We start from the raw sequence: 13402 nt of genomic DNA, 5'->3' as shown, positions 1-13402 counted from the left end.
CACTGCATATCACCAAATGTCCCAACCTTTAATAATCTGCATATACAAATGTTAGTGTAATAAAGTGGAGATGGTAAAATAGTTGACACAATATTCACAATGTGACACATTTATCACAATTAAATAATCGTTTATTGTATATTTTTTTATCATTTAATGGTGATGAATGTGCCACATACTACTTAATATAATCAAAATAAAATGAGAGTGTGATATATTATTTTTATTATTTGATAATTTTAGGAGAGTAGCTATTTACCTATTTCAGGTCAAGAAATTATTTATATAAATTTTGAATGAATAAATTTTTTGCAAATTTTTATAAAAAAATATTTTTTTTAAAAAAATACTTATAAAAAATTATTTTTCATTAGTAAGATTATTTTTTTCTAAAAAAACTTATGGTGTATATTTTAAAATTTACAAACTTCATTTGTATTCAAAACTTACTTCAACTCATCTCATCTTACTATTACAATTTTTTTAAATTCACACACAAAATATAATAAATAATTTAATTTTTTAAATTTTAAAATAACTTTTTGAAATTTTTATATAAAATATAATAATATAATATAATTTTTATTTTATGATTTATAAATCATCTTAATCCATTTGAACTTATCTCTCCATTCAAACTATGAGATTGCTCTTTCACCTCAGCATGGAAAAGATGCCGATGCTCGGACAAGAATAAAAGTATAAAAGGAGGACAACACAGCACTTATGCTAGCTCACAGTGGCGGCACACGGAAAAGAGCGCTCCAATGGTAGGCCCCCAAAAAACAGAGTACCAACCTGGTTAAAGATCCAGGCAGATGGGTTAGATTTTGATCACCCCCCACGAGTTTATGACCGTTTGAAAGCTTCGACACCAACAGTCAAATACGTGACAAAAGGCTCCAGCTTGCTCACTTCCCCAAAACACGCTATCCCACATTCATCTCACAACTATATTAATTCTATAATGTAAAGTTTTATTTGAGAAATTAAAAAAAAAAAAAATTGTGATGTGAAAAACATAAAAAAGGGTTATCAGATACATCCACTCACTCTTCGCTTCTCTACTACCCACCCTCTCTTCCCCCCTTCTTCTCTAGAAATCTCCACTACCCACAACCTCAGCTCTCTCTCTCTCTCTCTCTCTCTCTCTTGAGCTCAACTAACTCCCCATAAAGGATAGTTATTTTCTCGTATAATTGTCAGCTGCAATCTTGCATCAATCATGGCTGTTCTTGTATATCTGGTGCTTTTCCTGGCCCTGACTGGCCAGTCAAGTAAGTAGCTGGATTTTGGGTATTTTTTCCTCTTTCCCTGTTTCCCATCCTTATGTTTGTGAAGGTATATCTTTATTGTAACTTATGGCTTCTGGGATGGTTGTGCATCGTATCTTGCGATGGTTTTATCCTGTTAGTCGCTCTAAATCTCAGACTTAACTATATATCTGATGAAAGCCTTAATATATGAGAACACCTGTTCTTTGCTCATATGGCCAAGATAGAGCTGGAGAGTATCTACTGTTGTTTTCCTCGATTTATTGTTCTTTTTTATTTATTATTATATATATAATTTCCTTTTGCCTTTCTTTGGGGGTGGGGGTGGGGGTGGGGGTGGCGAGTTCTATGAACTGACTGATTTTTTTTTTTTAAAAAAAAAAAACAAATTATTTATATATTTTCATTTTCTTCTGCAGGTGCTACATATTGCGTGTGCAAAGACGGGAATACACAAGCCCTTCAAAAGACACTGGATTATGCTTGTGGAGCTGGAGCTGACTGTAGCCCCATCACTCAAAGTGGTTCCTGTTACAATCCTAACACTGTAAAGAATCACTGTGACTATGCTGTAAACAGCTATTTCCAAAGGAAGAATCAAGCCCAAGGGAGCTGTGATTTCTCAGGCACTGCCACCACTAGTCAAACTGCCCCCAGTAAGTCCCTTTCTCACACTCTCGGCCTGCAATCCTCTGTAAAATACTTTTACTGATTTCAATCTTCATTATTTTGGGCGATTCACAGCTGGAGCTTCTGCCAACTGTGTTTATCCTGCAAGTTCCAGGTATGCTTCTTATTCAGGGAGTGTTTTCGATCCCTTTCTCACGTAGTGAAATGTACGAATTAGATTGAGATAAAAGTCGAAAAAGTAATAAGTTCAACGCTCAAACACAACCTAAATGGCAGTTCTACAATAGTTGCCAGTAATAAACTAATAACTACTTCCTCGAAATGGTTTAGTAATTCCTAAACAGTGATTCAGAAAAGCAGATGTTGTACCTCAGAGTTCCATATCTTTCATTGATTTCTTTACAATTGAGGGCCTGCATCCTACTTACTACTGTGGCCTGTGAGCTGTCACGATGTTGATATTTCATAACTGCATTTGTCATCTCATTCCCCAGATCTCAGCTTCGTATGTCTTCTGCATGCTATACATAAATTTAAGTAGTATTATTTGTAGAGTTGGCTCCAATATTTTTGCATATTACAAGTACTTCATATTTTATAGGTTTTTTTTTTTTTTTTTCGTTACAAATTCAGATCTCGGGCTTAATAATGTGTTTTGCTGTTTTGGTCTATTCAGCCAAGCAGGTACAAGCACAACCCCATCAACAACTCCCTCAACCACAACACCAAGTACAACAACACCCACCACCACGCCCTCCTCGACCACCACGCCCACGTCTACAACCACAGGCACCACTCCTACGGTGTATGGCGCAGGAATCAGCCCCATAGGAAGTGGCACCACGGGCATCAATGACAATGAAGGTGTGGCTCTCCAAAGTGGCACTAATCTACTTTTCTTCTCCCTTGCTCTGACCTTCTTGTCAGTATTGCTGTGGGGCTGAAGGGGAAAACATAACAAGCCACAGGAGGGAGAGGAGGGGTTATAATTTAGTGGGGTTGATGTGTGGATTAAATGTTGCCACGACAGGAGAAGGGATAGCTAGAGATGATGTAATTTGATATTGGGTGCGTTGGTTATCATAGAGGCAAAACCCCACTAGGTTTTTTTTATTTTTTTTGGGTGTCTTCTATGTGGAGAAGAAAGCTGGGGAATTCGATTCCTTTTTTTGAGTGATATGACTGCTATTGGGGGTAGAACCTAATCTCTTCTTTTTAGATGTTTCCTTTTTTTTATGTTTTTGTATATCTAGAGAGTTAGTATTATTTTAAAAAAATTTTATTACCCCCATGATCCATCAATGTAACAAGTTTCATTTTGGTTTGTTTGGAATCGAATCGAATCATCTTATCATTATAATTTTTATTTTTTTAAATTTTTATATAAAATATAATAAATAATTTTATTTTATTAAATTTTAAAATAATAAAAATATTAAAAAATAATATTTTATTTAATTCATCTAAAATTATTTTATCTCACATACTATATTCCTTTACCGTTACTGTTAATTTTGAGCAATTTAGTTCATCTAATTTGAACACGTTTTGTGGGCTTGCTTTTTGTGACCATTCGGCTCGTCACTTTGGGCAAAAGGGAGGGTCGATGTTGTTATGTTATGAATTTAGGTCCCCACCCCATCGGATAAAAGACAAATACCATGGAACCTTTTGGACCTTTGGTTGTTTTATAAAGTAGAGAAAAGCTGTGGTACGGCATCGGCGTAGGGTGTCGGCTTTGGTTAAGATGGGGATGGAAAAGTGATCTGTAATCTGGGCCATTCAGTTCACTTGGACAAGTGTCAGAACCAGCGCAGAATAATTGAGTTTTTCGTGCTCGCCCTTCTAAATCTAATATAAAAAATGATGGTGCATATCATATATCCCTTACTTTTTTTGGAGCTTGAGAGGAACTTGTGAACAACCTACCAACCTGTTTCGTTAAACACCTGAGAGTTCTGCCGTAAGATTACAAGTTGAATATATCGTAATTACAAATTGAATAATGCCTTGTAAAGGAATGTGCTAGGTTATAAGTTTAAATTGATATAGATATAAAGAGATTATAGTCTATAAAAAAATTATACAAAATAAATTTATAAATTAATGTGACTTTATAGAATCTAATGTATTACGTCAAATTATATCAATTTATAAATTTATTTTTATAGAATTCCTTTATGACTAAAATATTTTCTTTTTTCACATAAGAAGTGTACAATTTCTCTTTGAAAGAAAGTAATGATTCAATGAGAAAAATATATATATATTTTTTATATGGAAACTATTTTCTGTCTATAGGTAAGCATGAAACATTTTGAAATGTAAAAATGTTTTACTAATTACTATAAAAAATAGAGTAATGCTTAGCTATAATCCTAAGTTGTGTCTTACGCACTTCTTTTAAGGTACACAATTAAAAATAATAATTTATTCACAAGTTTTAAATTTATTCACCTTTTTTTTTAAAGTTACGTTCAATTGTAAATGACTTTACAACCAACTTTACAACCACACACATATATATATATATAGAGAGAGAGAGAGAGAGAGAATGAATCTGATTGAGAAAAACTCGAACGAGTTACTGATGTATGCGTGTAAGTGCATTACTTTGGGCTGTGAGTAGTGGTCCAGCTTCATCGGACAAGCATAGATCTCCCATGCTGACTCAACAGTTATTAATGCTAGTAGGACCTATTTTTGTGAACACCATGCTGTTCATAAAAGGTAACGAATAACTCATTTAAACAAACGAAAACTTCATGTACCCCAAATATGAATTTATAACAACGAAAACAGCAGTCCTCTTAGTCTTGAAGAACTCTTAACTATTGTTCATAAACGTGAATAAGTTTTTATATAAATTCCTATATATCAATGGCGAACAAGTTTCTAGAACCAGCAATACATATACAAAGATGATTACCAAACCATAAAACGAAATGAAAATTAATACAAAGATGGTTCAAACTTAAAAAAAAAATAACTCTACAAAATGGCCCTTAAATTATCTCGTTCCAGAATTACATTACCAAATCTTGAATCTGGGGTGAACAGCACAGCCATCTCTATGTCATTTATGCAAGAGATTGAGAATGGAGCTTCAATGTTGGGGAACACATTCCATCTCTTTATAGCAATCTTCCCGAACATATTCTAGAATCAATTTTGCAACTGAGTTTGGCTTTTCCACGTGAGGAAGGTGGCCACATTCTGGTAATTGCCGTATAATTGCATTAGGGAGTTCACAGTGCAGTCTCTGAATAATGAATCAAATAACCAAACAAGTCAGTTATTCAAACTGAATCAAGAAATTGTCATTATAATCTCGAAAGGTCATTAAAGACGAGCTCAAAATATGCGGACAGGCACGGTGCGTGTTTGGAATGCCTTCAAACATTTTTGTTCTTACTTTCTGTTGCATTCTATACTTCATCCATAAAATTTACTAACCACTGCAAGTTTGTTGCTAATGATCCGGTCATTCTCACCCCATATGATAAGTGTCTTCTGATTTACCTGTTAAACAAAGTCGAGAAATAAGGTTTTAAGGGAGTATAAAGCTTCTTGGCATTTACTTGAGATGATATTATTATAAAAAGAGAGACTCAAAGTTCTATGCCTATAAATCTTCATCTGGAAGACTGGAACCTACAGCACCTTTTTTTTTTTTTTTTTCCAGATAAGTAAAAAGAGCTTACAGCTCCTTAATGCCCACACATTTCCATAGAAAAACTCCTATCGGGATCCATTCCTCGGTCTCTGTCCCCCGCTTCTCTTTCTCTCTCAGTCACATACACACACACTGGCTGTAAGTATCTTTTGGATAATTCTAATTCCCACACATTTCTGTAGAAAAACTCCTATCGGGATCCATTCCTTGGGTCTCTCGCCCCCCCCCCCCCCCCCTCTCTCTCTCTCTCTCTCTCTCTCACACACACACACACACACACTGGCTGTAAGATATCTTTTGGATAATTGTAATGAACAAGAATGACGCCTATATAGCACCCATGATGACACACAAGGAACCCAACACAAGCTTCACTAAACTTTTGTATTGGCCAAAATCCCTCCAACCACATATTGTTTTGTGAACAAATTTCAAAGGAACTTACTGATTAAAAAAAACAAATTTTGAAGGAACTTGGGATCCAAAAAAGAGGTTGAGAAGAAGCAGCATGAAGTTAACATGCATGATAAGAAAGCTAGGGACTTGCATTTGCCAATCATATTTCCCCTGTTGGAGATCATTCATAAGTTTCCACAGGGCATTACCAACCATTTTTTGAACCACCAAAAAGTTACAATGATCACACAAGTTTAAAACCCATCATAATGGGATATTTCCCTTTTTTCAGCTGTATGGGTTGTTTTCTTTTTTCTTTTTTAGTAAATAATGAGTTGAACCTTTTTAGTGCTATAAAAAAGAAGCCATAAAACTCATAGAAGCAAAAAAAAAAAAAAAAAAAGGCTTTTAACATGCATTCCACATTAAATGCCTCAAAATAAATTAAGGATATATGAGCTCCTGAATTGAATGTTCTCCCATTCATGAACAAGCACATGAGATGTTCTCCTTCGTGTGCACAAAAAAGCTTCTGTTGATATGCAAATTGTTTTTTTCCCCTGTTTTAAGTGTTCTTCCTACTCCATCATCCTCTGGCAAGGGCTCTATTCTATATCCAGAACTGAAGGACACTAACACTGGTTGAATTAAGTGGCAAAACAATTTCACATATACCTGCTTTATCTGTGAACTAACGTTGTAACCCCCACTGATCATAAAATCCACAGTTGCATCTTCCCACCAAGGCAATAGACAATGCAGCCGGCCCACCTAGAAAAGATAATAAGAACATCATTAGAGTTCAAGTTCACCACCACATCATCCCCATGCATTTGTTAAAAAACCAGCAAGATGATAGATATTTTAATTTTTCCTCATTCAATTAGAGAGAAATACGTTGATTGAGAGGAAATACTCACATTAGTCCAATCTAAGCAGGTACTAAACGAAATGCCAGTGAAGGTCAAAAAATTTGCATATAAGCGCAACGGGATGCTCTTCAATAAATATACCTGGTCCAAAATAGAGTACCCAGAGTCATTGCTAAAAGGTAGAATAGAAGGGAAATATTCTGTTGCAGGAAAAAGGTGTCCAAATTCTTCGCTTGCCGTGAGTACAGATAATTGAATATCTTGTCCTGCCTCCAGGAGAAAAAGGGATAATTTTTTTTTTTTTTTTTGTTGGGGTGGGGGTAACGGGTGTGCTGTGTTAGCAGCCAAACAACGCATCAGGACTGCAACCAAAAGGATCAAGGCTAAGCACTAAATCAGCGGATGTTGATGCATAGTGGCAATACTAGGGAAAGTCATTAAGGTGTTAGGTTATGTGCAACAAAGACCAAATGCTGTATAAAGGAATATATAATTCAATTCAAGACATCACTGATACAAAGGAAAATCATTAATTAAACGATATAACATAGATTAGACTTCGGCTATGAGCAAACATATTATGATGTATATGGATCGTGGCTGCCTTAAATAAATTTTGATAGAGGAAATAATTTAGACTTGTTAGTAGCCTGAAGTTAAGGATTTTTGTAAAGACTCACCCCGGCATATGCTACTATTCTGGGTAAATCTGCCAGACTTCCTGTGCCTTCTGCATATACACTTGCGTCAATTAAAATCAGCTTTTCAACCTGGAAGAAAAATGAACTTGAAATAATGATCTTCCATAGAATGTTAGAGGCACCGAGTATAGCAACTTCTTACAAAGCATAACTTGTATCTCTCACTAAATGGATTGATGCTTTATAAGCATAAATTCAATCATCTAATGTACTCACAGCTTCAGGATGATTGACTGCAAAGTCGATTGCAACTGCAGCACCTAGGCTTGGTCCAACCAATATCATTGGCTTTTTTATATAGGAGTACCAAAGCTGTTCCCGAGAAGAGACAAATCCAATATGATGATTTCTTAGACGCAAACCAAGGATAAAAGAAAACCATGAACTAAAACCTGATAAAAGTGTTCGCGCTTGGATGTCACATCACAACGTGGAAGCCTTTCTGACAAGCATTAAAAAAAAAAAGACGAAGAACCCATTACAAATCACCAAAGGAGCAGAAGAACCACCAACAAAAACAAAAGAGATGAAGAAGAAGAAGACTAGCATATAAACAAACCCAAATCAGAGAAACCCCAACCAAGAATGTCCACGGCCCAAGCCTCCAAACCAGCTTCTTCGAGCAATGGATGCGTGTATCTCCATTCTAAACAGGAGCTGAAAAAATAGATGTAGTGTTGATCCCAAAAGACAAATTAAGCAATCAAATCACTGAAAACGGTAATGCTATAAGACCTGTCAAAACCATGGAGAAGAACCACTGGACTTGTCTTGCTCCGTATCAATGGCCTCACGCAACTACTCATTATACAATTATCCGAGAAGCTCACCTGAAATTATCGGCAGCCACATTGCATTCGCAAATATATCAAGCGAATTAGTCACCGAATTTTCAAAAAGCAAAAGGAAAGCCAGAGAGAGTGAGGATTACAGATACGGGGAGTCTCTCAATCCTGGTGGCGAGCGTACGAGCAAACGGGTCTTTGATATTTTCGATTTCTTTGGGGAGGAACGAAGGGAACCCAGCTAGGGAGGAGTAGACTCCGAGACACTTTGGGGCTCTGCACTTGGTGTGCTTTGGGGGTGGTGCCGGTGCGGAGATGGGTGAGAGGGCGAGCATCTTTGTGGGTGTACCGGATTGAAGGAGCACAAGCAATGCGCGGTTGTGGTAATGCGGTGCTCTTAAATAGATTGCATAGAGAAAATCTTAAATAAATTTGAGGGTGGGATATTTAAAAGTGCTCTTTTAAATTATTTTTAAAATTTAAAACTTTGAGAAATAAATAAATCTGTAATATTTATCATTGATTTACTTACGTTCGAAATTTCTGTATGAAGAACGCGCTAAATAGTGGACGCTACTACTCGGCTGTTTAGCATTTACGGTGGGACGTGTCCTAGTGCAATTGATTTTATTTATTTGTATTTTTAAAATATTTTAAATATGAAAAAGAAAAATACATAAATACATTAGTAATCACTTCCTTAACTATTAAAAAAAAAATTAAAAGGCAATGTTGTGAAAAACGATAACAGACAAAGCAAAACAAACACAAGCAAATCAATCACATGACATAAAATTAACGTGGTTCGATAACGTGCTTACGTCCATAAAGCTGCAGAAGATTTCATTATATTGAGGAATCACAAAATACATTTGGAGTGAAATTTCACTGTTCAGTTTACCACACAATTCATAATAAGCATATTTATAGTGTTATATGTCAGAAACTCTAATTTTCACTTTTCTGCGTTATTCTCTCTAGCGGAGTGCCGAGCGTGCCTTGAGCAAACTCTTTATTAGATATTTACTCGAACGACCTGTCGAGCGAAACTCGAGTGAACATTGAGTAAACTTTCTGCTTGGTGCTTCTCAAGTCAACACAGTATCAAAAATTTTTCTAACACCCATGAGGCTTAGGCCATGTAGCGCATGCTTAGGCCAATAGCAGATCCTTGTCGGGTCAGATCATCAAATCAGGCCAACATACCAACAAACCAAGTTTCATGAACCCAACATATGCATGAGCAGTCAAAACCAGTGAGCAAAATGAGAGGATAAACTATCATTTTTCATATGAGTTTTGCAATTCATCATCTTCACATATCACACACCACACTTATTTTATTCTTTCTAGACTAATTAAGCTTTTCTATTCATTATCCATACACCACACATTTAATAAGGGAAAAAAAAATAAAAAAAAAATTAAATGTGGTGTGAGGATGATGAGTAAAATTTTTCCTTCCATATTGTATCTACTTAATTAATAATTCAACGAACTTGACAAATCTATTTCCAAAATTCCATGTATACGATGATACAAAGAGGAAACTGCATCTGGAATTTAGCTTCAAGATTCCTGTGAGAGGAGTAATCCCTTGGGTCTGGGCTGGGCCGAAGCGGACTGGCCCAGGTCGCCCAGGGGGCATGGGTCAAGATCGTCCAGAAGGCCCATAAGCAAGAAAGGAGGGGAGATGCGCCTCGTGTGGGGACTGGTCAGGAGTATAGACTACTCATGACCACCCATGATCCAAGTGTTAGGATCAAATCAAGGTGTCAGGAGGGACACTAACACCCAAGCACTGAAGGCAGCACAAACGAAGCCCTTTGCACTCGGGTATTGATGGTAGGCTAACCTAATATGGCTACATCGCATTAATGGAATGGAGGTGGGAACACCACAACTGGGAGCCACTCTGCATTTAATATGCCCCGGGGCTCGGCACGCCATTATGTGCCTCCTGGGGTGTCAGTGACAGCCACAACCAAGTTTGGCTAGTCTGTACTGTGACAGGAAAGTGGTAGGGACATTCGACTCCCGCACGAAATTACACACCACGATCTCCACCTCAAGAACCAATCCTTCCAAGTATAAATACCCCTTCCCACAGCCAGGGGAAGGGTTCACAGTTTTAAATACTTCAACTCTCATTCTCCTTGACTGAATATATCTCACTTTTTCTCCTTCCCAATCACTAACTTAAGCATTGGAGCTACCACAGCCTCCGAGCCCCCCACTCTCCATTTCAACAGGAACCTGACTGAGCCTAGTTGCCTGGAATTACTCAGGCCGCGAAACACAACATTAACAGTGGTGCCGTCTGTGGGATTTCTTTATTTCCTATAGTAGTGTGTCCTTTGCATGCAGGTAACAACGCGCACCTAAGCCTCACGTCGTGAACCAACAAACATTTGGAAGCGTTGAATTTGGGAAATAGATTCGTCAAGGCCCATATGACCTTGCACGGGTTCTTGGGAGAGGTCACGTGCAGGGCGTTTTCTCTCACTCTAAAGGGGATGATGAGAGCATGGTTCGGGTCTCTGCCACCCGGGACCATCGACAGCTTCACCGAGTTGGCTTGACTCTTCCTGACGTAATTTATGGCGAGCCGAAAAAGGAGATGACCTACTGCCTACCTTTTAACTGTGAAGCATTGAGACAACGAAAATCTGAAGTCATTTCGTCGTACTTCTCTTGATTCAATAGGGAGCATGAGGATGAAAAGATCACCCTAGCGGACCTACTGGGAGGGGGTCTGGCCCAATGTTTTAAATACCGTACCGGATGTCGTACCGGTCAAGGCACTGGAATGAAATATTTCGGTATCGGTATCGTTTCGTGTACCGTTTCGGAATAATCGATATATGAATAAATTATATATATAAATATATATATTATATTCCAAAATAATAGTCTATATATGAATAAATTATATATAAATACATATATATAAATTATAAATAGCCTAATCTAAATTAGGGGTAAAAAAATAAGCTTGTAGTTTGAAAAAATGAAAAAAATAATAATTAAAGGCCGAAATATCGGCCAGTATAGGCCGAAATATAGGCTGGTACGGCCGGTATTTAAGCCGGTACGAAATGTATATGATACTTGTACCTGCCCAATGGCTGGTACGGCAAATACCGGCCGTACTGGCCGGTACGATACGAGATTAAAAACACTGGTCTAGCCTCGTGACCCCTTTATGATCGAGATCGCGTGGAAGACCCCAACTTCGTTGAAGGAGTTCATGGATCGAGCTGACAGTTTCATAAACGCTGAAGATATGCTTCAGGCGTTGACGACCCCTTAGAAGATCGAGTTGGAAAGGACAGACAAGAAGGCTGCCATCCACAGTGGTGGAGTGAGCCGGGAAGGTAGCAAGAAGAAAGCACGCGAGACAAAGTGCACGGAGGAACAACCCACCCGTGGGTGGGTCGGACCACGCACCCACTCCAACATGGCCGTGGAGGCTGAAAGAAACCTGAGCCCGTAGGGTGAACAGTGACAGGGCTTGGTCCGCTTTAAGTACTACACCTACCACCAAACCGATAGCCATTGAATGGAAGATTGCTTCACCAGAAAATGGAAGATGGAAGAGTTGGAAGCTCTACTAGACTAGCAGGGTGACGAGCGGCACGACCAATGACTTGATGGCCACACGAGGCCATGGAGAAGTGAAAGTCCAGCAAGGCGAAGGGTTGGAGGGAGACTCAGAGCGAGCCCTTGTTGAAGAAGCCCTCCCAGAGGATACTGCCTAGTGGGCAAAATCCACACAATCGCAGGAGGGTACGCCGGAGGAGGAACCACTTCCTCAGCAAGGAGGGCCCATGCCAGAAAGGCTAGATACGACGAAGTGTTCACCACCAGCAGGGCAGTCCCGAGTTGCAGGAACCACTCAAGGGGGGACTGTCATAACCTTCAGCGAGAAGGATGAGGAGGGCATTCTGCACCCTTACGACGATGCCTTAGGCCTCGTTTGCTTTCAAAAAACATCTCATCTCATCTCATCATTACAACTTTTCCAATTTCCAATACAGAATAAAATAAACAATTCAACTTTTTCAAATCTCAAAACAAAAATAATATTAAAAAATATATTCTAACAATATTTTATTCAACTTTTTAACTTTAATCTCAACTCATCTCATCTCATTTTCGAAAACAAACGAGCCCTAGTCGTGACCATGCAGATCGCCAACTACTTGACGTGAAGGGTCCTGATCGACAACGGCAGTTCCGCTGACATCCTAGGAAGCTTTCATCCGGATGAGAATCACTCCCGATCAGTTGCACCCTGCCCTGACGCCTCTCAAGGGCTTCACTAGAGACATAGTCCAGCCAATTGGAGCTATCACCTTGTCCATCTTGACGAGGAAGGCCCCGAGAACGGCAGCCACCATGGTGGATCTCCTCATGGTAAAGGCCCCATTCTCCTACAATGCAATCTTGAGGCGATCAACCCTGAACCACCTGAGGGCGGTGACCTCCACATTCCACCTGAACATGAAATTCCCAACTCCCATGAAGGTGGGTGAGGTTCATGGCGAGCAGGTTCTGGCACAAAAATGCTACGCTTGAGAACTGAAGCCTGAGGCTAAGGAGGTTAGAACTCTTGAATGAGTGTGAAAGGATGCCGGCCCACGTCTGCCTCCAACCTTGACGGAGCTGGACGAGGAAGTAAGAGATGAGCAGGCCCTACGACAAGTAGAACCCAATGAACCTCTGAAATTGGTGTCTGTGGATTCGCAGAGACTTGAACAAACTATTCGGGTGAGAACCAAGATGGCCCCCAAGCTAGGCAAATCCGTAAAGCAGCTCCTCATCAAGCACCAAGACATGTTCACCTAGAGTTACGAAGAAATACCCGAAATCGACACGGCCGTCATCGAACATCGCCTCACTGTGGACTCTAAGGCAAAGAAGATCAAGAAAAAATGCTACAGTTTCAGTGCGGAGAAGTAGGCAGCCATCACCGAAGAGGTAGACCGCCTCCTGGCTGAAGGGTTCTTCAGGGTTCTCCGTGCTGCTCTCGTCCCTCTTTCCATTTCTTCCGGTTTCTGCACTT

The 13402-nt window shown here is 38.9% G+C and overlaps 2 protein-coding genes across 5 annotated transcripts; one reads left to right on the top strand and one right to left on the bottom strand.

The window, feature by feature from the left end:
- Positions 1-918: 918 nt before the first annotated feature.
- LOC121256311 (PLASMODESMATA CALLOSE-BINDING PROTEIN 3-like) lies at positions 919-3195 on the top strand. Its single transcript, XM_041157072.1, has 4 exons — positions 919-1277; positions 1694-1930; positions 2019-2058; positions 2581-3195. Exons 1-4 carry the CDS (start codon positions 1226-1228, stop codon positions 2846-2848), a joined length of 597 nt encoding a protein of 198 aa, XP_041013006.1. The 5' UTR covers positions 919-1225; the 3' UTR covers positions 2849-3195.
- Positions 3196-4816: 1621 nt separating this feature from the next.
- Positions 4817-8756, bottom strand: LOC121256310 (uncharacterized hydrolase YugF). 4 transcript variants are annotated; one of them, XM_041157068.1, is made up of 10 exons: positions 8481-8756; positions 8285-8379; positions 8109-8206; positions 7942-7991; positions 7766-7861; positions 7529-7618; positions 6897-6989; positions 6652-6747; positions 5361-5426; positions 4817-5166 (listed from the first exon to the last, which is right to left on the bottom strand). In XM_041157068.1, exons 1-10 carry the CDS (start codon positions 8667-8669, stop codon positions 5011-5013), a joined length of 1029 nt encoding a protein of 342 aa, XP_041013002.1. In that variant the 5' UTR covers positions 8670-8756; the 3' UTR covers positions 4817-5010. The 4 variants fall into 4 exon arrangements, with proteins under 4 accessions (XP_041013002.1, XP_041013003.1, XP_041013004.1 ...); XM_041157069.1 differs by having other exon boundaries at positions 8130-8206; XM_041157070.1 differs by lacking the exon at positions 7529-7618.
- Between the last annotated feature and the right edge of the window lie 4646 nt (positions 8757-13402).

Source organism: Juglans microcarpa x Juglans regia, chromosome 3D (assembly GCF_004785595.1).
Source record: "Juglans microcarpa x Juglans regia isolate MS1-56 chromosome 3D, Jm3101_v1.0, whole genome shotgun sequence".
Classification (NCBI taxonomy): domain Eukaryota; kingdom Viridiplantae; phylum Streptophyta; class Magnoliopsida; order Fagales; family Juglandaceae; genus Juglans; species Juglans microcarpa x Juglans regia.
This window is presented reverse-complemented; position numbering and strand designations above follow the sequence as displayed.